The 22462-nt window shown below is 44.9% G+C and overlaps 2 protein-coding genes across 5 annotated transcripts in view; both read right to left on the reverse strand.

Moving 5' to 3' along the window:
* The window catches only part of DGKA (diacylglycerol kinase alpha), a 155086-nt gene that overhangs the window by 10037 nt on the left and 122587 nt on the right, over positions 1–22462 (reverse strand). For all 4 annotated transcript variants that reach the window (XM_083169190.1, XM_083169193.1, XM_083169191.1 and 1 more), the window contains 10 exons: positions 22026–22145; positions 21580–21678; positions 20717–20803; positions 18887–18960; positions 16329–16403; positions 16140–16225; positions 15867–15956; positions 14401–14561; positions 1772–1836; positions 320–410 (listed from right to left, as the gene is read on the reverse strand). In XM_083169190.1, coding sequence (XP_083025316.1) covers positions 320–410; positions 1772–1836; positions 14401–14561; positions 15867–15956; positions 16140–16225; positions 16329–16403; positions 18887–18960; positions 20717–20803; positions 21580–21678; positions 22026–22145 — 948 coding nt within the window. The remainder of the gene's footprint in view (positions 1–319; positions 411–1771; positions 1837–14400; positions 14562–15866; positions 15957–16139; positions 16226–16328; positions 16404–18886; positions 18961–20716; positions 20804–21579; positions 21679–22025; positions 22146–22462) is intronic.
* LOC146057676 (uncharacterized) lies at positions 5732–9271 on the reverse strand. Its single transcript, XM_083169189.1, has 2 exons — positions 8674–9271; positions 5732–8599 (listed from the first exon to the last, which is right to left on the reverse strand). Exons 1-2 carry the CDS (start codon positions 9237–9239, stop codon positions 6829–6831), a joined length of 2337 nt encoding a protein of 778 aa, XP_083025315.1. The 5' UTR covers positions 9240–9271; the 3' UTR covers positions 5732–6828.

Genomic DNA, 22462 nt, shown 5'->3' on the forward strand with positions numbered 1-22462 from the left:
TTAATGCACTCCCCTCCTGTACTTAATCAGTGTATCAGGTGTCATCAATCATGTGCTAAACATGACAGCAATCTTGTGCTATTATGTATGACATATATCGTCACTGTGACGGCTAGTATCCTTATAATTTGCACAAGGTTCCAGTTCCACTTTATATAACAATACTGCGATAAACCCTGCAGATGTAACAACAGATATTTTAAATATTCCTTCTGAGTTAAAAGGTTCCTGACGTTGTAGAATACTAAAATAGAATTGTCCTAAGGCTGACAGGACTTTGATCTATATCTTATGAATATCATCTGATGGAAACACTAACCTCGATTGTAACATACTCCTTCAGCTTTTTGCACGTGGAGAAGACAGTCTCTGATGTAGCAAACTCAAAATACCACAGCTTGTTCTTCATCCTTTAAACAGAAAATATAATACGCCACTTGGTAATTTATTAATATTGGACAATTTGAGTCAGATTTACTAAGCCTGGGAGAGTGAGAAAGTGGAGAGATAAGCTACCAACCAATCAGATCTTGTCATTTTCCAAACACAGCCTTTAACATGCTAGTTGGGCTGAATGGCTGGTCGTTTACTCTCTCTACTTTATTACTCTCCAAGGTTTAGTACATCTCCCCCTCAGTCTCGTTTGACCCTCAAAAGTAATATTGATCCATTACTTTGGAACTCTTAATTGAGTTATATGATCCTGAATAAGATGCAAACACAACTGCTATAGTCAGGAGACTTCGTGTTCATACTTCATGTGAGAGACATGTTTCAGAGGACTCCAGGTAGATATGATATCAACCAATCAGGAGGTTTTCTGAAACATACCTGCCCTTCCATAACAGTTGTATGTCTGTCTTAAGGTAGCCATACATAACGGCGACTCCTCTTCTTGGAGAAGCCGCCTGCGATCCCCCCTTGTGCGGCCCAGGACCTTGCATCGCATTGGACCTGCGGTCATTCACATGCAATTTAGGCTCTCTTTAGGCTCTCTTCCTGCATTTGATCACCGCAACTGCAAAGAACCCAAATTGTATGTAAATTGCCTAGTGTATAGGGGCCTTTATTCGGCAGCTTTAACACATTGATTCTATTGAGGTAAGATATGAGCTCTGAAAAAGGAATTCCAATTGTGCATTTTAGAGGGATGCATAAACTAAAGGTTTAATTGGGTCCAGCGTGTATGGGGGAAAGCCGCTCAGTGCACGCACACTGAGCGGCTTTCCCCCTGCCAGGCGCTGTCAGCAGGGGCGGGCGGCTTTGCATAGCGCAGCGCTATGGAAAGCCACTCATCTGCTGGTAATACCAGTAGCTTTCCCGGCGATGATGCGTCGCGACGCATCACCGTTCACCACCAGGCCGTACACACTGGTCACCTTTGAGCTGAAAGCCGCTCAAAACACCAAGTTTGAGCGGTTTTCAGCTCAAAATCGTCCAGTGTTTATGGGCCTTAAGTGTTCACGGATTCACTTGCTATATAACTATTGCAAGTACAATACATTAAAAATATACTTGTTTTATCTGACACCCAAGGGCCCAGTTCTAAGGATATCAGAAGTAACTTCATTAGTACATCAGTCAGTTTGATTATGCCATCTAAGCACACGTAGGGATATCCCTAAAACCTGGATTGTTGAGAGACTCGTTTGGAAATTACTGGTGTAAATTAATTCTGTATTATTAGAATGTGATGAACAAATGTATTTTTCAGCAAACATGTTACACTAGCAACAAATGATACCCCTATATTATGACAGCTCATTGTCACCTGCTATTGAATTTCTCAGGATATTTCTCCCTCATAACATGGAACCGGTGAGCGATGGAGGCATCCTGTAGAAAGCAGACATCAAGAAGGTGTTTTAATCCCATGAACTTGTCAGCAAAGTTTGAGGTAATGTTAGATTTATATATGAGAACTGAGAAGCCTAAAATTAAATATTCACTTTTAAAATCAGTGCTCTTTGTTTTATTACTGTGTGAATATATCTACATCAATACATATATACAGGTTGAGTATCCCGTATCCGAGTATCCGTTATCCGAATTATTCCGAAAACCATACATTCCAGAAAGTGAAAAAAAAATATTTTTGTGTATATATATATATACATATATATATATATATATATATATATATATATATATATATATATATATATACACACACACACACTGGCAGTATATCAGTGGCACTCCCCCGGGCTTTCACATCCAAAAAGGAGAGCAGTGGCTGTGCAGACTGACGTTTCAGGACATGACTCCCTTTACGAAAGTAAAAACGTGCAAATACCTTTTTGCTTTGATAAAGGGAGTCTCGTCCCGAAACGTCAGTCTGCACAGCCACTGTGTCGTTCTACTTTATGGATGCGAAAGCCCGGGGGAGTGCCACTGATACATTGCCAGCATAGGTCTATTTTTGAGTGAGCACCCCAGCTGTTGTTGCTGTGAGTAGTGAGTGCCGCTCCTGTATCTGGATCTATATGTATTTACTGTTACTAATATATAACAATGATACTGGTACTTCATTAAATAAAGCAAAATCCTGCCCTAGTGCCCTCCTAGATATGCCAATATGTGCTGAAGACAATGACAGCACAGGTATACAAATGACAATGTTTGAAACCATCTGGACTTTAACTTTTCTTGCTGAAAGTCTGTAAAGACTGAAATGTTGGACTTAAGGTGGCCATACACTTATGTGATTTTGTCCATTTTCACCCGATTCGGATGGATCGACCCAAGAAATCAGGATAAATGTGGCCACACCACATGTGTCAAGTGCCAAATCAGATGTAGTTACCCGGGGAGTTGCCAGGCAAGTTCAAGGGAAATCAGGTCCGACTTGCGACTCAGACTATTGTATGGGGCCTATAGACACAGCTTGTTGTTAGCATTTTTGCTTGAAAGGACCGGTGAGTGATGCCAATTTTTCCCCAAAACAAAACTCTGATGTAGAGCTTTCCTTTTAAATGTAGAATTAAAATGACATCTGGAAATGGAAAATGGACAGAATGAAAATCCGACTCGTGTAAATTTGCGTGAGAAATGCGGCTGGATTGCTATTCACTATACACTGGCAAATACATTGATGATGGATGATCCATGAATGATTTTTCTAGTCAGGTAACCTCTGGACACACTGTGTTTATGATCAAAATGCAATTGTTGTCGCTATTTGGGCTCGCACATGTGCGATGTATACGGTACTGTACATATGCACAGTTATTTGATAATCGCTCGATATGTGAATTCACTGATCAGCAATTAACTCTGAATCAGTGGAAAAAAAAGGGGGGGTGAACCTGGATCACACTGGGTGATTCAGGAACAGGTGCGCCTGACTGAGTGGTTTTTCTGAGCAGCTGCCCTAGGACAGGGTAGTTAGTCCTGTACAAAATGGTAGACAAAAAGACAAAAAGAAGGGGGTGGGCAGCGCTGATTGAGGTACTGTTGATGTGCAATAAGAGCAATTAAAAATGAAAAATGGAAGATTGGTTAGATCTATAACAATTTTTTAAAATATATGGAGCCAGAGAGGCTAAAAACAATGAACAATGATAAATGTAAACGATAAAAATATCAATAACATCTCACCACACCGAACCACATGGGGGGAAGACCCTGGAAGTCCCAAATGTCCAGAGGATGTGCACATATGGCGCCCACTTGGTGGTGGGGATGAACCGGAATGTCCAAGAGGTGGTGTAGATACGGTCCCACAACTGCAGTATGGAGGGAGGGCACAGAGATGTAGATGCCAGGAGTGGCCTAAGATGGCACGAATCACCAACTCCTGTTGCCAGATGGTATAGGCGGGTGTCCTTAACCTCTACTATTTGTGCAGAGATATTTGTAATCCAATGGAATGAGCGGGGGGCCAGTGAAGCTGGTGTTGGACTTCCGGAAAAATAATATTTGGAATAATTTCCTCGGAGTGGGAAGCCAGTGAATCTGGTGGTGGACCTTCCAGGCTGTAAAGGAGTAATATCCTCAGAGTGGTTCACCTAGGTAGGTGGTGGGGTGGGTGAGGCAGAAATCCTGACCGGTTTCGCTGCTCCAGGCAGCTTTATCAAAGGATCCTTTGTGGTTCGGTGTGGTGAGATGTTATTGATATTTTTATCGTTTACATTTATCATTGTTCATTGTTTTTAGCCTCTCTGGCTCCATATATTTTAGAATTGTATTAAATTGTTATAGATCTAACCAATCTTCCATTTTTTCATTTTTAATTGCTCTTATTGCACATCAACAGTACCTCAATCAGCGCTGCCCACCCCCTTCTTTTTGTCTTTAACTCTGAATCAGGACCAATATTTGGTGATTGACAGTCATGCCTGGATTGGGCAAGATTTTGATGACAACAACATGCTCGCAATGTTGACATTTACCAGGCCAACATCTATCATGTTGACAATAATGAAATGTTGGCATGATACAAATGTGGACAAACCATCCCTCGTGGTAACTTATCTGGTACTGCGGGTCCAGTGGCTCCAGCAATGTTTGCTGGGTCTAATGTGTAGCTGATGATTACTTCTAGCGGTGACTAGGTCTAACCCTTAACCCGCCAACTCCCGTCCAACAGCCTAACTCTCACCTCCTCTCCCGTAGCCTAAGCCTAACTTTCACCCACAGGTCCAAGCAGAATGTTGGCATTAGACACACTGACATTGCAACCAACTCAACATTCTGCACATGCCATTATATTCAATGGCAACATCATGACTGTTGACATAAAGGGATTTTTGTAAGAACTTACCGTTCGAATCCCTTTCTCTGATATGGTCCTGGTGACACAGCTCAACACTGGGATGTAGGAGGGTCCGAAGGAGCCAGGCACCTATCCTAAAGCTTTAGAGGGTAGGCTCCTCCCCTACTGCATCCCTGGACTCTTCAGTTCAATCTTTCAAAGCCACTGGAATACATTAACTCAGTACAAACGCCTGCACATATTATATGCACATTTTATAACAGAAACTGTTAACTTTAACCATTTTAACATGAACATCATGAAACTTCTGGCATACTTACTGAGCGTAAGGGAGGGATCGCTGTGTCACCAGGACCATATCAGAGAAAGGGATTCGAACGGTAAGTTCTTACAAAAATCCCTTTTTCTCTTTCAATGGTCCTGGTGACACAGCTCAACACTGGGACGTTCCAGAGCCGGTCCTTTGGGAGGGTACGCTCAGGTCTGCAGCTCTCAGCACTGCTCGCCCGAATGATGCGTCCTCCGACGCGAACTCATGGAATCTATAGAATTTGGCAAATGTGTGAACAGATGACCAAGTAGCAGCTCTGCAAACCTGCTCAGCTGTGGCCCCATGTCGAACCGCCCAAGAGGTGGCAACTGACCTGGTGGTATGCGCATTAATTCTGGCCGGTACAGGCCTACCCACCTTGGTGTATGCAAATGCTATCACAGATCGCAACCACCTAGCAATAGTCTGCTTAGAAGCAGGCCAACCAATTTTGTGTACGTCATACAGTACCAATAATGTGTCAGTCTTTCTGACACTCTTCACTCTGTCCACATATATGCGTAAGGCACGCACCACATCCAAAGTCTTCAACTTGTCCCTTTTCTTAGAACCCTCTGGGGGTTGAAACACAGGTAGAACTATCTCCTGATTTAAATGGAAGGCAGACACTACCTTCGGTAAAAATTGAGGCACTGTTCTCAGAACAGCCCTGTCATCATGAAAAATTAAGAAGGGAGATTTGCAGCAAGCTCTTACCAAGAAATGACATACAAAATGCTCCATAGAGCATACCTCTCACCTAAGAAAAGACACTTGATGGGTATTGCAGAAGGGACAAAATGCCCCAAATGCTCTACGGAAAATGCAGACATTCTACACTGCTTCTGGGAGTGCCACCACATACAGAAATTTTGGAATGACCTATGCCAATACAGCACCACAACCCTGAACATATCTTTTAGCTGCACTATATCCTGGGCACTCTTTGGATGCCTAACCGACCAACCTCAGATCCCAAAATATAGCAAAAAACTTGTGGTTATCCTCTCTGCAGTGGGCAGGAAGGCTATACTACAACAATGGATACATGACTCCGCACCTACCGTACACATGGCAACCACGAGACTTTTATTTCTGTTTACTATGGACTGGCTAGAAACGACTTTACATAAAGAAAAACTAACACCCTCCCTTTTCCAATGCTGGGAAAAATACATACAAACCCTCCCCTCCCACACTAAAACAGCAATACATAACTGTTTTCAACACACTACATGGTACTCTCACCAACTCCTTGCTAACCACAACCCTATTCCTCTTGACTGATCACCTTGAATTTCCCTATACCTTCATCTGACCTTGACTAGATGGATGCTCTGTGGATGGATCGACGGCTTCTGGAAACGGGTAGGCAATAGGTTTTTAGTAGTAGTAGATGGTTATTGTTACTAATTTAAAATGAAAATAAGAAAAAACGGCTAGATATAAGCCCTAACTCTGTTGCATTTTGACACACGATTATTTGGAGTATCACTAACAGACAATATGTGCTACCTTGCACACACCCGGCCGACAAGCCAACCGCTGGACGGAAACATACATGTGGCATATGTTGACTGTCCCTTTTTCCTTGTTCAAGCTCCCAACTACATTCTCTTTTTGGCTACGTTAAATTTTTGGGGTTAATGATATCATTGGACATGTTGTATTTATATGGCTAGAGTTTTAGCTGAAACCTTCAAACCAATGATTTGTATAACCGAACTATTACAACTCTTACTATGATGCCTAAAAATGTTTCAATCTGTATTGGACGCAATGTGTTTAATATGCAAAGTTTTCAATAAAACACATATTGGAAAAAAAAAAAGAAGGGAGATTTGCATGACAAGGCTCCCAACTCTGACACTCTTTTAGCAGATGCTACTGCTAACAAAAACACTAGCTTCCACGTGAGAAACTTAAAGTCCGCCAACCTTAAAGGTTCAAAAGGTGCCTTCTGAAGGCAATCCAAAACCAGTGACAGGTCCCAAGGCGCTACTGGTTGCTTGTAAGGGGGTTTCAATCTTGATACCCCTTGTAAAAAGGTTTGAATCTCCGGCAAAATGGCTATCCTTTTTTGGAAATAGATGGACAAGGCCGAAATCTGCACCTTCAATGATTGAAGGCTTAGGCCTGATGAAAACCCATCTTGTAAGAATTCCAACATTCTTGATAACTTGAAGTGAGATGTGTGAGCCTTTCGCCTCTCACACCATCTGATGTACGTCTTCCAGACTCTATAATAATTTGCCGAGGATACAGCCTTCCTGGCTTTTATCATAGTCTGTACTACTGCCTCAGAAAATTCTTTTCTTTTCAAAATGGCGGCTTCAATAGCCAGGCCGTCAAAATCAATCGATCTGAATCCAGGTGATTGAATGGGCCTTGTCTTAACAGATCTGGTCTCGGAGGCAGACGCCACGAGTCCACATACAACCTCTGAAGCCTCGAGTACCAGGACCTCCTTGGCCAATCTGGGGCCACAAGGATCACCGGAACCTTCTGGTCCTGTATTCTTTTCAAAAGTCTCGCTAACATTGGCACTGGAGGAAATGCATAAAGAAGATCTCCCTGCCATTGAGTAGTCATGGCATCCACTGCCTCCGCCAGTGGATCTCTCGTTCTGGAATAGAACCTGGGCACCTGATGATTGAACCTGGATGCCATCAGGTCCACATCTGGAGTTCCCCACTTCAAAGTGATCTGTTGAAACACCTGAGGGTGTAGGCTCCATTCCCCTTCCTTGAGCTCCTCCCTGCTCAGGAAGTCGGCTTCTATATTCTCTACTCCTGGAATGAATATAGCCGATACAGCAGGAACATTCTGTTCCGCCCATAGGAAGATTCTGGATACCTCCCACATGGCCAATTTGCTGCGTGTACCTCCCTGGTGATTCAGATATGCCACAGCTGTGGCATTGTCTGTCTGAATCCTCAAAGGGAGGTTCCGTAACCTGTCTCCCGCCAAGGAAATCACTTTCCAGACGGCTCTCAGCTCCAAGATGTTTATTGGCAATACAGACTCCTCTGGCGTCCACAGACCCTGCAGCCTGAGATCCCGGACTACTGCCCCCCAGCCCCTTAGGCTGGCGTCGGTAGTTACTACCAACCAGTTCCAGGTCTGTAATGATCGGCCCCACTGAAGGGAATCCACTTCTGTCCACCATTTCAAGGAGTCTCGAGTGTCCGAAGACAGCACTATCATCTCCGACTTCATGGTCAGAGTGCTCCCTGACCATGCTGACAATATGTTCCATTGGAACACCCGAGAATGGAACCTGGCATAATGAAGCGTCTCGAATGACGCCACCATTTTCCCCAGAAGCTTGAGACACCTCCACACTGAGATGCTCCGAGCCCCGAGAATCTCCTGGACCAGGGTGACCAGATCCCTGGCCTTTTCCTCCGGAAGAAATACCCGGTGGAGATGGGTATCTAGAGTGACCCCCAAAAATTGAAGCCTCTGTGATGGTACCAACTGAGATTTTTTCAAATTTAAAATCCAGCCGTGAGCCTGTAAAAAACTGATGGCCTCTGCCAAGTGGCTCTGAAGCATGGCTGCTGACTCTGCTTTGAACAGGAGATCGTCCAAATAGGGTATTACTGTGATTCCCCTGAGTCTTAACACCGCCGCCATCACTGACATTATCTTGGTGAATACCCTTGGCGCGGTTGCTAGCCCAAAGGGTAACGCCCGGAATTGCAAATGCAGGTCTCCTATAGCAAACCTCAACAGGGTCTGATGTTCCGGGTGAATGGGAACGTGCAGATATGCGTCCTGGACATCCATAGACGCCAAAAATTCTCCCTGGTCCAGACTCAGGAGTACTGACCTTAAAGACTCCATTTTGAAATGGTCTACCCATAGATGGACATTTAAGGATTTCAAGTTTAGTATTGGTCTGAAAGACCCGTCTGGTTTGGGCACCAGGAACAGAGTGGAGTAAAAGCCTTTCTTCCACTCTGCCCTGGGAACCGGAATAACCACCCCTTTTTCCAAAAGGGAATGGGCCGCTCTCATAAGAGCTGTGCGCAGGAGCGCCTGTTTCGGCAAAGATGTGGGGATGAACCTCTTCGGAGGCGACCCTCTGAAAGGGATTCTGTAACCCTGGCTTATAATATCTAAGACCCAGGCATCCTGGTTTAGAGAAGCCCATGCGTCCCTGAAGTGTGTGAGACGCCCCCCCACCTTTATCACTGTCGGGCCCATCCCCAGACAGTCATGCAGAGGGTTTGTCCTCTCCTTTGGAGGCAGGCTTCTTATGGAAAGAGCCAAACTTGGACCTCTGTGTTTTGCCCCTAGAGGACTGAAACTTTCCCCTGAAAGACTGTCCTCGAAAGGACGCACCACCTCTAGGGGAGGGCCGAAAGGACGGCCTAAAAGCAGCGAATCTGGATGTCTGCTTTGCTGAGGGGGCCGGCAGAAATGTACTCTTGCCGCCCGTGGCTTGTTTTATAATCTCCTCTAATTCGGAACCAAAAAGTAACTTTCCCTTGAAAGCTAACATCTCTAGGGCCTTCTTGGACTCATTGTCCGCTTCCCAGGCCTTAAGCCAGAGCACTCTCCTGGCATTAATAGAGACTGTGGACACTCTGGTCGCCATTTTAAGCGCTTCCTCTTCTGCTTCCACCGCATATTCTGCAGCGGCCTTAATCCTCTCCGCTATAAGCAAAGCACCAGGGTCAGCCTGCAGCATGGTGCATAATTCACCAGCCCACTCTATCATGGCCTTAGAGACCCAGGCTGAGGCAATAAGGGGCCGTAGGGTAAACCCCACCCCTTCAAAAATAGCTTTGAGGTTTCCCTCCAGCTTTTTATCCACAGAATCTTTAAAAGCTGCACCGCCCTGTACAGGCAATACCGTAACTTTGGATAAGCGTGCCACTGAAGCATCCACAACAGGCACCTTTTCCCAGAGCTCCGCATGAGACTCTGGCATGGGGTACAGACTAAGGAATCTCTTTGGCATCTGTAGCCTCTTATCCGGGGTTTTCCAAGCCCCTTCCAATAATTCCTGTAACCCCTCATCTGAAGGAAAAGTAACAGCCTCCTTCCGCTGTTGCTTAAAAACACCTTTAACAGGAGTCTTATCCTCCACAGACAGTTTTAAAGCCTGCTTCACAGCCACAATAAGATCCTCTATACCAGCCGCAGAGGTCTCTTCAAAATCATCACCCTGATCCCAGGGGATGTCAGTATACGCTCCCTCCTCCTCATCTACCACAGTAGGTATAGCATAAGACCCTTTAGAGGTCCCTGCAACATCATCCATTTTGTCCAGTATTTCACTGAACCTGTTGATCCCCTTAGCAGTATCCTGCATCACCTGAATAAGAGCAGGATCTGCCTGGGTAAGAGGCAAGGAGCCAGAAGACTGCTGAGATGATGGCATAGGTCTCTGTGATTCTACCAACACATCACTCTGCCTGTCCAAAAGCTGCACCAAAGCGTTTACTGACCTGCCTAGAGCACTGGCCCACGCAGGTTCACTCTGCTCTGCCCTATGGGATTCACTGCCCATGGGTCTCACATCAGCGCAAATAATACATAAGCCCCCCTTGGCCATCTGCTCAGGGACAAACTTTTGTGTGCAAACATTGCACGCGCTCAGTGCACTAAGGGCTCCCTCCCCCAAAACCACAGCCTGATGCTCAGACATGATGCAAGTGAAAAATATATATATATATCTCAGTATACACAGTGCAAACAATGTACAAGCGTTTATACAGAGTCAATGCACCCAGTCACTTATCTGTCTGTTGGTTTCAACTGCGGGGAAGTGATGCCCAGGAAATCCAAGTCACTCTGCCAGGATCAGTAAGCCAGCTCAGCTCCGCTGCAAGCGTTCTGAAAGGCGCCAAAGTCAGAGTGAAGGAAGAGACCAAAAGTCCCTGCTGCTGCGGGGTCCGTGACCTTTTGGCGCCAACCACCCCCAGCCAGCCGCTCCTTAGGTAGGATTTCCTAGTTCCAGTGTCTCCCCCTCAATTGGGGACCACTTGGAACATGCCTGTCACAACGCTGCTGTCCTCTCATATAGGAGCTCAGCGTGTAAGCTCCGCATAAAATGGCCGCCGCCATCACGGAGCGCCTGTCCCCCATGATCCCCACCTAAACGTGGAGCCGGTTTCAGGATACTCCGGAGCCCAGGCAGCCTCTTAATAGAGGCTAAGAGCGCTGCACAGGGAGACCAGACAGCGTCTCCCCTGTGCACAGTGAGCTGACAGGACGCGATTCTGTCAGCTCCTGCTGCGCTAGCAGTGTGAGGATTCACTATGAGAATCCTCACACTGTGCCTACCTAGCTAGGGTGAAAGTTAATAAAACAATAAAAATTCCCTAACTACTCTATTTCTTCGGCTGCTCCCGCAGCCCTTTATAATAGCACCCACTCCAGTGGGCACCTAACACGAACTGAAGAGTCCAGGGATGCAGTAGGGGAGGAGCCTACCCTCTAAAGCTTTAGGATAGGTGCCTGGCTCCTTCGGACCCTCCTACATCCCAGTGTTGAGCTGTGTCACCAGGACCATTGAAAGAGAAATTGATTTTGACCTTATAATTTTGACTGCTTTCCATAATGGAACCAAAGCCAGCATATTGCAGAGGGCACTATGTTGCCATAATCCAGTGCAATACACAGAGGGTTTTAAAAGAGGAACTTGCACCCACAAAGCTGCAGACCATTCATCCTCATATACAGTATGTTAATTCCACCTTTCCCCAGCAGACTGCCTGAACCGAGCAATCTCTATACAACGAGTCCCCACTTGTACATCCCAATCAGGACAGCATTATGTTTGAATTGAGCAGGGCAGATAGCTGTTCACTGTATTCAATATGAATTCAGCAAGATGATTCAGTGTCGGAGAAGGGAAATAACTATAGTGAGCAATATGATGTAGCTAGGGATTATAGCGTTTAAAGGAACTATTCAGCTTACTCAGTCTCTTTTGTAAATGTAACCTCCAAAATAGTCCACAAAGTGACCTATCCTTTATATTGCTGCTGGCGAATGTCCTTACTATATCTTGTAACATGCGTGATTAGCAGCATGAAATCAAATATGATTATTCTACACTTGGGGCCCCTCAGCTGCTTTGACTGGGCTGCTTCAGCGCATCAAACACTTTACGTTAACACTTTACATGTTTGTTTTATTATCCACTTAACAATTCTCACACATCTCTTTAAACGCATCATCCAATAGTGCGATATGGCCACTTTTTATGCGATTCTGACGCATTGCTGCTACGGATCACATTAATAGTGACATATCACATTTACCCGCAACTGCGATGTGAGGGGCATTCCCGTGTGCATCGCTGTTGCAGATCCTATGGAGTGCCAATAATATTTGTTGCAGCCCGTAGGCCCTGGTAGGATCGCACGAGATACATTGTAAGTGGTCGTTTTACATAAAATGTATCTTATGCAATTCTGTCCACCAGGAGACTCTGTGTGACATGGCGGGGTATTGCATGAGGGTGTGGTATGATCAGGGCCGTCTTAACATTAGGAAGGGCCCCTGGGCAACCTAGTTCACTGGACCCCCCCCCCCCCCCCAAAATTAGTTTGCCCAGGAGCCCACAGTCACCTCCCCAACCCTCACCTCTCTGGCTCCGTGCGGCAGCCAGTCAGCTTCCGGCGGCCGGGGATCCGATCATCTTCGCTGGGGGATCCGGGCAGCGGGATCAGGGCAGCGGCGGTAGCTAGGAGCCTGCCCTGAAGTGGCAAAGCGCTATTAACTGGCGGGGCGGGAAGCGCTGTTGCATTTGAAAAGACTGGCCAGACGCTGATTGGCTGAATTCAGCCAATCAGCGTTCGGCTAGTCTTTTCAAATGCAGCAGCGCTTCCCGCCCCACCGGCAAATAGCGCTAATGGGAAAGATGGTGGCCGGGTGGCGGGGATCCGACCATCCTCGCTGGGGAAGGGGATCAGGGCGGCGGTGGCGGTAGCTAGGAGCCCGAAGCGGCGAAGCACTATTTGTCGGCGGGGGCGGGAAGCGCTGTTGAATTTGAAAAGACTGGCCGGATGCTGATTGGCTGAATTCAGCCAATCAGCATTCAGCCAGTCATTTTAAATGCAGCAGCGCTTCTCGCCCCCCCTGCCGGCAAATAGCGCTTCGCCGAATCAGGCTTCTAGCTACCGCCACCGCCCTGATCCCCCTGCCCGGATCCCCCAGCGAGGGTGAGCGGATTCCCGGACCCCGGCCACCATCTTTCCCATTGGGCTGGGCTGGGGGCCCCTAGGTCCTAGGGCCCCCGGGCAACTGCCCATCGTGCCCAATGGGAAAGACGGCACTGGGTATGATTCACCGACAGTCGGGATCCCAACAGTCATTATCCCGACGTCCCCACGCTGCAGGCACGGTTCTATTCTCCCTCTATGGGGGTCGTGGACCCCCACGAGGGAAAATAGCCGACGGCCGTCGGGAACCCAGCCGTCGGTGTTTTAACAGTCGGGATCCCGACGTCGGGTTAATGACTGTCGGGATCCCGACTGTCGGGACCCTGTTCGGCACCCTTGCATGAGAGGTAACGAATGTGATACCTTGCACTAGTGGATTGGGGCCTTAATGCTGGGTACACACCTAAATATTTATCTGTCCAATCTATCTGGAGGAAACAAATATCTGGTAATGTATGGGAGCAAATAGGAATTGAACATTTGCTCCCAAAAACTGGAAAACAGACAAATTGGTTAAATCCATTTGATTTAACACATTTATCTGAACAATTGTATTTGTGAATTTTTGAGTGTTTGGTGGCATATGGTTGATTGACATTTGCTCCCATACATTACCAGATTTGTGCTCCCACCAGACAGATTGGGCAGATACATCTGTAGGTGTGCGCCCATCTTTACACTATACTTGCTATCTCTCCCTAGTGTGCTGCCTTAGGGCCAGATGCACTAAGCTTGAAAAGGGATAAATGGAGAGTGATAAACCACCAGCCAATCAGCACCTAACTGCCATGTCACAGGCTGTGTTTGAAAAAGGACCGGTAGTAGTTATCATTTTATCACTTTTCAAGGCTTAGTACATCTCACCCCTAGGGAGGTTTGGTTAAGCCTAGTTAAGGTTTAGTGTATCAGGCCCTATTCGGGAACTATTAGAATGTTAAGGACTTACCCGAAGATGAAGTTACCTGGACAAGGTGGTTAAGCTCATAACCTTGCCCAAGAGTATACAAAAAAAACCTCTATTTGAATGCAAAATGTACTACAATAGTAATTAATAATGATTGCATAGTGCACCTGCATTCTCTCTCCTTGTGCCCAGCAGACTAGCACCTCTCATTACACGTAGTTACAGTGCGCAGTCTAGTGCCATCCTATAGTATTATTTTACACTACTGTACTTAGGTACATACCACTCCAATGGAAAAGTAGTTGTTGATAATCTCATATGGAACAGGGTCTCCCTCCTCGTTGGGGTTCTCGGGTATGACCTCAACATTCCATCGATCCATCAATAGGATTGTGCTACTTTCAATGTCTTTCAATACTTTAACTAGATTTTCTCCATCATAGCCTGCAAATAATGAATGAGATATATATTTCCAGTGTCAATCTGCCCCTTCAGCCTCTTCTACTTTCCCATATTTATTGTTGGAACCCCTGCAGTAATCCGCTCCCCACCCTTCAGTCTATTCTTTTCTATGTTGGACAATGTACCACATCTCACCATTATAAAAATATGAATCCCAGAGGAGAGGTTTCTTATATGTTGCTCCATTAAATCTTTACTATACGTGTCCCTCCTTCTGTACATTTTTAGATATTACTGAAAACCCTACATTTATTCAAACCCTGACACCCAATAAATCTCCTGTTACTGCAAAACTTAACCCGTTGAATGCCAACATCTCTTTGAGAGATGCGCCAAATATCCACTAAAAATGCCAGCGTTGCTCACAGTTGTTATATAAATTCAAAAAAGAAATAGGTTAACATTACAGGTCATTATGATGAATAAACATATTTGCTTGGCAAATTTCACACCTATTTTGACAAATTCCCTTGGCACTCACAAGGTTAATTACACTGTAAACCCATAGGACACATGCCTGTATATGTATTTGCCTTAATGTCCTTGTCTTAGGCAGGGCAGCATAATAGTACTGTGCTTATAGTGATAATGGTCTTTGTGATAGATACTATATATAAATACAATGACACTCTAATCTCTTGTATATAGCGTTTGTGAGCATACATATATGTCCTCATACATGTTGCTGCAGTGCAGCATGGTTTTGTCTAGTTGTAAAAATTGCAGCCTTGCTAACTGTCTGAATTAGGCCCTTAGTTACAATGTAATATGACTAGGTCACACCGGAAGACTGTGTTGATCCTATTAACTGTGAACAGTGTTTAAATGCCTGCAACAGCACCCATGTTCCCACCCTTTGCAGACTGGTTTCAGCCCGAATTCGGTATAAATTGCTCGTTACCCTATGGGGCAGCGAGCACTTTTCTGTTAAATATGGCCGCTGTAAAGTGAGGACGCTGTTGTGATGATTCGCATTGGCGAATTCCTCGCAACTAGTAGGATCGACTCCTTATTTAGCAAAAATGTATCTGGTAATGTTAGAGAATTTAGCAGGTGTGCTCTCATCTTTCACAATAACAGTCAGATACTATAAAACTGGATGTAACTGGGTAGGATGAACACTGCATCATATTTCCATTTACTGAATGTGAGCCTTTTCGGCCACACAGATCCCAATGACTAGATGTGTGTGATCTCAGTGTCCATAAAATCGCTACAGAGTCACCTTTCCATGACTGACAGGACACCTACTGTACATTAATCCAACATATTATAATGGAGCCTTACCTCCACCCCATCGGAGACATCGTGCAAGATCATTGCCAGTGCCTAGAGGCAGCACAGCCACAGGTGGTCTTTGTGGGAGATTGGCTTTATCTACAAAAGATAATATAAAATCATACAGAGGACAAGGCTGCAAAATCAAGCAAACCATAATACAGCCATCAGTAATGTGATATATTTCTGGGTTTGGATGTAATCAGAGATGGTTTAGGTGTTGGGCAACAGACTGGTTCTCAGAAGCCTAAAGCAACCCCATGAAATGTCTCTTCCTCTCACCAATGGCATCCAAAATCCAGCCAACAGTACCATCCCCACCACACACCAGGATCCGATAATCAGGAACGTCCCGGAAAAAATTCATCCTGATGATAGATAACAGTAAACACATAGTTAGAAAAATAGAAACCAATAGTAATAGCTAGATACATTTCTTTAATGTTACTTTTTCCCTCTTGCAGCACTTACCCAGGTGCAGGGCCCCCCTTTAGCAGATTATAGACTTGTCGGGGGTTCAGCAAATACTGGAACTTGCGAAGAACTCTGTAATTAATTCAACAGCAGCCGTTCAACACTTGTACTTAGCAAAAGCAGATATTCAGTTATACAGAAAGTCTTATTTAAAAATATAACAAATCTTGAACTGTCCTATGCTTAAAACGTTCTGGTTCCGGGTTAGGAAATTTACTCTAGACCACTTAGTGAATTACGTACCCTTTACTGATCATTGGGCCATAGTCGGCATATTACCCGAAGACCAGAGAGTAACTAGAGGAGGCCGACGACTCTTGCTGATAGTTAGCGCGGTGGCGCGCAAGGCCATTTTGCAGACATGGATCGAGGCTACCCCCCACCTTGCAGCTATTTAGGACCAAGTTATTCCATGTTTTCAACATGGACTGGATTGAATGCTTATTGAATAAAGATACCCGAACAAAACAAAAAAAAATTTGAAACGTGGGAGAGCTACATAACACTGTTGCCTCTGGAAATGAGAAGCAAGCTTCATAATTCGTTTAGACATACCCAGTGGTACATGTTGAGGACACTATCGGGGGATCCTCCGATTGAGTTGGGCAGTTAATAGAGAATAGATCTTTCGTGATCTTTGGAACTGGGGTGGCACTGAGACTTAATGAACGTATTAACATTTCTTCAATTTCAAGAGACATGAAAGACACTTTCTGTATTTTTGGCATGATATTTATTTGCATTAAAAAGAAAAAAGTTTGGTACCGTGTTAGCCAGTTGATAAGAAAAGTTTTATTGTTCCTCAGTGAGAAAAACAAAATAGCAATCTAGCAAATATAATACCTTTTAATGGCTAACAAAAATAAATGTTGTTAAAATGCAAGCTTTCGAGACTACTTAGGTCTCTTCCTCAGGCATGGTATAACAAGGTGTGTGAAGAAACACATATATATACTGTGTATATATATGTGTTTCTTCACACACCTTGTTATACCATGCCTGAGGAAGAGACCTAAGTAGTCTCGAAAGCTTGCATTTTAACAACATTTATTTTTGTTAGCCATTAAAAGGTATCATATTTGCTAGATTGCTATTTTGTTTTTCTCACTGAGGAACAATAAAACTTTTCTTTATTTATTTGCATTGACACACTGAACAATGATGTGCAACTTTTATCTTTGTATCTTCATTACCAATGTCAATTTACATGATATACATTGTTATTTGCACTTCTATGGTGTTTCAATAAAACATTTAATGAAAAAAAATATATATAACAAATTTTAACAGTGAAGGTGTGTGAGTGAGCAAGTGAATGAGTAGGTGAGTGAGCGTTTGTTTGTTTTTTTCATCCTTATGCTGTGTACACACAGGGTAATATGATTGCTGGGGATATATTGCTAGCAATATATCCCCAGCAATCATATTGCTCAGTGTCTCCTTTTCATCAGCTATGAAAAGGAGACACTGCTACGGGGCGGAGGGGGAGCGCAGCAGCAGCAGATGCTGCTGCTGTCACTTTGATGGGAGGAGGGAGGGAGCAGCGGCACGGGGCTGGGGAGATCAACGCTGATCTCCCCGGTGCTGACCTCATGGCGCAGCGATCGCCGGGGAAAGCCGCTGGTCGCAGGAGCATGCTCCTGCGACCAGCAACCATTAGGCAGTGCACACGGGAGCGCGCAGCTGGCGATTTATCACCAGCTGCGCTCCAAATCACTGGCAATATGGTCGCTCAACGACCATATTCCCAGCGATTTTACATGAAATTGCACCCGTGTGTACACACCATTAGGAACATCAGAATTAGACTGCAGCAAAAGGCCAATCTGCAATGAAAGCCCTTTCCCAGATATATGAAGTATGGATGGGAAACTGAAACTTTTGAATCTACATTATTTACTAGTAATTCTGTTATATGCAGTTCAGTATATATTGTTCTTTATGTACAGGACACTTACTTCCAATTCCTCACCTACCCCCAATCAAATTCTGCTTTTATCTTGAAAGTGTCTACAATATCTTGCTCCTTGATAAATCTCCCATCAATGTCCTGCTTAGCCCTATTCTCTGCTAAGGCGGACCTGCTTTATACCTCTTTACCAACATTGCTTTACCATTCTCAAAAGCTTTTGAAGTGAGTCAATAAGATAATTCTCTGATGCTCCTTTGATGCCTGGGAAGAGGATTTGAAGCAACTGAATCAGGGATTAACATAGAACTTTAGGTAATATTGAAAGGTACATAGGAAGGACTGGTGCGGAGCATTGTACTGTGCTGCAGATGCTCTGGACCCCCTCCTCTGGGGTAAATTCCTCCTAATTACATGTACCCAGCGCTATTGCTCTATTTTACATTATAGAATAAAAGTTCTTCATCTAAACTTAAAAACGACTAATTTGTTGGATAGCGCTATTCTCAGGGCTTCAGTGCACATACTTGAAGTACGTTAACAAACCTAGTATGAATTTTATGAACACACAGAACATTATTTTGGATTTATATTGCAGACATGTTACGAAGACCTTTCTTTGATGGTAGGTTATCATACGACTCACCGTTCTCCCTGCTTTCCTCCACTTTTCGGATTGACAAAGACGAGTAGAGGGTGCGTGTCTAATATTGGCACTATCTACAAATACAAAGACAGAGGTAACAACAAGTATGGCTAGGTAGATGGAATAACACAGTGAGAACTTGTGATAGTTACATCAGTAAATGATATAGAATGACGCAGCCGCTGCCAGGAACCAACACAAGAGCTAGCAGTAGTACCCCGCTGCCAGGAACCAACACAAGAGCTAGCAGTAGTGCCTGAGGACTGGGACGGCTGCAATAATGGGTTGTTGGATGCCATTCCAAGTCCCGGCAGTGGTGCTGGCCAGGGGACTGGGAGAGCTGCTATTGGAGCACCTATGGGGGAATGGTTGCAAGTGTTTGGGGACCCCTGTGACAGCAACCCTCAGTCCACTATCATTGATCAGCAATCCTCTGTCCGCTGTCACTGATCAGTGATCCTCTGTCCACTGTCAATGATAAGCAATCCTCTGTCCACTGTCACTGATCCTCTGTTACTGATCAGCAATCCTCTATCCAATATCACTGATCAGCAATCCTTTGTCCACTGTCACGGATCAGCAATCCTCTGTCCACTGTCAATGATCAGCAATCCTCTGCCCACTGTGACTGATCAGCAATCCTCTGTACAATGTCACTGATCAGCAATCTTCTGTCCACTGATCAGCAATCTTCTGTCCACTGCCACTGATCAGCAATCCTCTGTCCACTGCCACTGATCAGCAATCCTCTGTCCACTGTCACTGATCAGCAATCCTCTGTCCACTGTCGCCAATCATAAATCCTCTGTCCACTGTCACTGATCAGCAATCCTCTGTCCATTTTTCACTGATCAGCAATCCTCTGTCCACTGTCGCTGATCAGCAATCCTCTGTCCACTGTCACTGATCAGCAATCCTCTGTCCATTTTTCACTGATCAGCAATCCTCTGTCCACTGTCGCTGATCAGCAATCCTCTGTCCACTGTCGATAATCAGAAATTCTCTGTCCATTGTCACTGATCAGCAATCCTCTTTCCACTGTCACTGATCAGCACTCCTCTGGTCAATGTCGCTGATCAGCAATCCTCTGTCCACTATCGCTAATAAGAAATCCTGTCTACTCCTATTCTTGCATGTCATTTAATTTAGTTAAACTTTATACCTGTTCTACATAAATGACGCCCCCTATTTAATATAGCCACACCCACAACTTTGCATGACTGCTTGTGCCACTTTCCACAACAAGCTTTCCACACAATGTAATGTTGGCTGTGCAACCTTTGTTTCGAGGAGTACATCACTACTTTTATTGCTATGCTGCTGGCTGCCAGACTGGATCCAGATAATAGGTCAACAAGTCAATAGGTTGACACTATATGGTCTACATGCACAATATCAACATAGATAAAAGGTTGATGTAAGCAAAAGGTCAACATCACATTAGTTGACACTTGAAAAGGTCAAAATGAGTTTTTCACGATTTTCCCAATTTTGTTTAACTTTTTCATATTTTTCCATCCACATAGACTACGATTGGGATTGGTAAAGTATGATGAAAGAAGCGAGTGTTGACAATGACACCAAGAAAACTCAAGACGACCTTTTCATGTGTCAACCTTGTGCATGTCAACATATTCACTGTTGACGCTATGATCCATACTCCTGCCAGAGGGCAATACATTAACTCCTATTAGGAGTACCTAACCTTATTGGGTTTAAGGGTTACTTATTTGTCCTTAAAGAGAATAATGATGACAATGTTAACCAGGTTAACAGACCCTGAGAACAATTTGCCAGTGTCCGAGTATATAACCAGGAAATAACCCTCACCCGCAATGCTTGGCCCTCTGCACTGCTGAAGCTCTGTGATGTGTCTTCTGGGGAAGCTAGAAGGTTCTTCTGGCTGTTCTGCCGCTCCTGCAAAGCAAAACAACAACAACTGACGCGTGCAGACATGTAACCAGGTAAAATATAAATTAAAGGTAACATAAACAAAATAAAAATCTGTATGGAAAGCGAAAGTAAACTCATCTGTCAGAGACATCTTAAGCTGGCCATACATCAGGATGACCTGCATATTACCTGATCGTATGCAGGTCATGGAGCGGTCAAATGAGCAATCTTATGGGCTTAAAAGCCCATACGATCGCTCGTTCAACCATAATGAGAGCCAACAGAGGAGACGTGCAGCACATCTTATCTTGGGGCCGACCTCATGACCCGTTGGAGTGCGCAGAGTGCGATCCTATGCACACAGTGTTAACACAATCCATTGCACGACCAGTCGATATTGGACAGTTGGGTCCAATCTCGTTCTGGTGTAAGGGGGCCTTAACTCAGGGTTGCCTTCTTTTAAAGTCTTCTCTCAGGGAGAAGCCTGGAGAGGAGACTGTCAGCAGCACTTCGGGGAGCGGGGCCTGATGTAGACGTCATCAAGCCCCGCAATTCACTGGTCCTCGATGAGCGGGCGGAGCTAAATAATGCGATTTGCATCTATAGCCCTGCCCCTCCCCTGAAAAGCCACGAATCGTGGGAAATTAACTATGCCGCTGGAAGATGCAGAGGGGGAAGGGGGGGCGACGCCAGTATCTGGGAGGGTTGCCCACCTTTCTGGGGGGCCCGGAGGGGGACCCGATTTTCAGGAGCAACCCTGCCCTAAATGTAGCATGTACTCATGGGCACAATGAACTCACCAGGATTACTGGATAAATGGATGCAGGAGGCAATATGTGGTCCCGCAGGATGCCACCGTCACACTTCATAGGGGTCAAGTGAACACATTCATCATGAACCTAAAATAAGACGAGAGGTTACTAGTGAAGAGTACATTTACACATCATATCACAAATGTGTCGCTATATAATGCTGCAACTACAAGTAGGTTATTTTACACACCAGTATGCTACATTACAAATATATTATTTTATTACTCCAGAACAGGTCTACCAAAAACAAAAGCCCATATACCATCCATCCATCCATCCATCCACAATAGCTGGTTACTCGATTGAATGACAAGTGCAGGGAAACAAAGCTGTTGTGAAAGACCATTATGGGTGCTGCTGGCCCTAAATGCAGATTTCTGTGTGACATTCTCCAGGCCATACAAATTAGGTCTGTGCAAAGCCAGTCATCTTACCTTTATGTGACACCAGACACAGCGATGACCAGTTAGACTCTGGAAGCTTTTTATCTTTTTCTGACACTTGTCGCACTTGCTGGCCTCACAACCCCCTCTCACCCATATGTGGGTCTGGCCCTAAGGCAGTAGGAGCAGAATTTACATAAAAACAAATACAACAAGATGTAGATCTCTGAGTGCTTACAGGCCAGACACAGCAGAGGAGAACTCAGCACTCATATGTACACAAACACAAGGAGGAAACGATGCAAGGATACAATAATATAGGGCCTAATACAGAGGTGCAGACTATGATCATTTTGAGTGCAATGGAGCAAATGTTTGCCACTGCACATGCATAGCGATAGATTAGCGATAGAGAAGAGCAGAGCCGGCCCTAGGCATAGACAAACTAGGCAATTGCCTAGGGCATCTGCCATGTCTAGAGGCATTCA

Source organism: Crinia signifera, chromosome 2 (assembly GCF_055691185.1).
Source record: "Crinia signifera chromosome 2, ASM5569118v1, whole genome shotgun sequence".
NCBI lineage: Eukaryota > Metazoa > Chordata > Amphibia > Anura > Myobatrachidae > Crinia > Crinia signifera.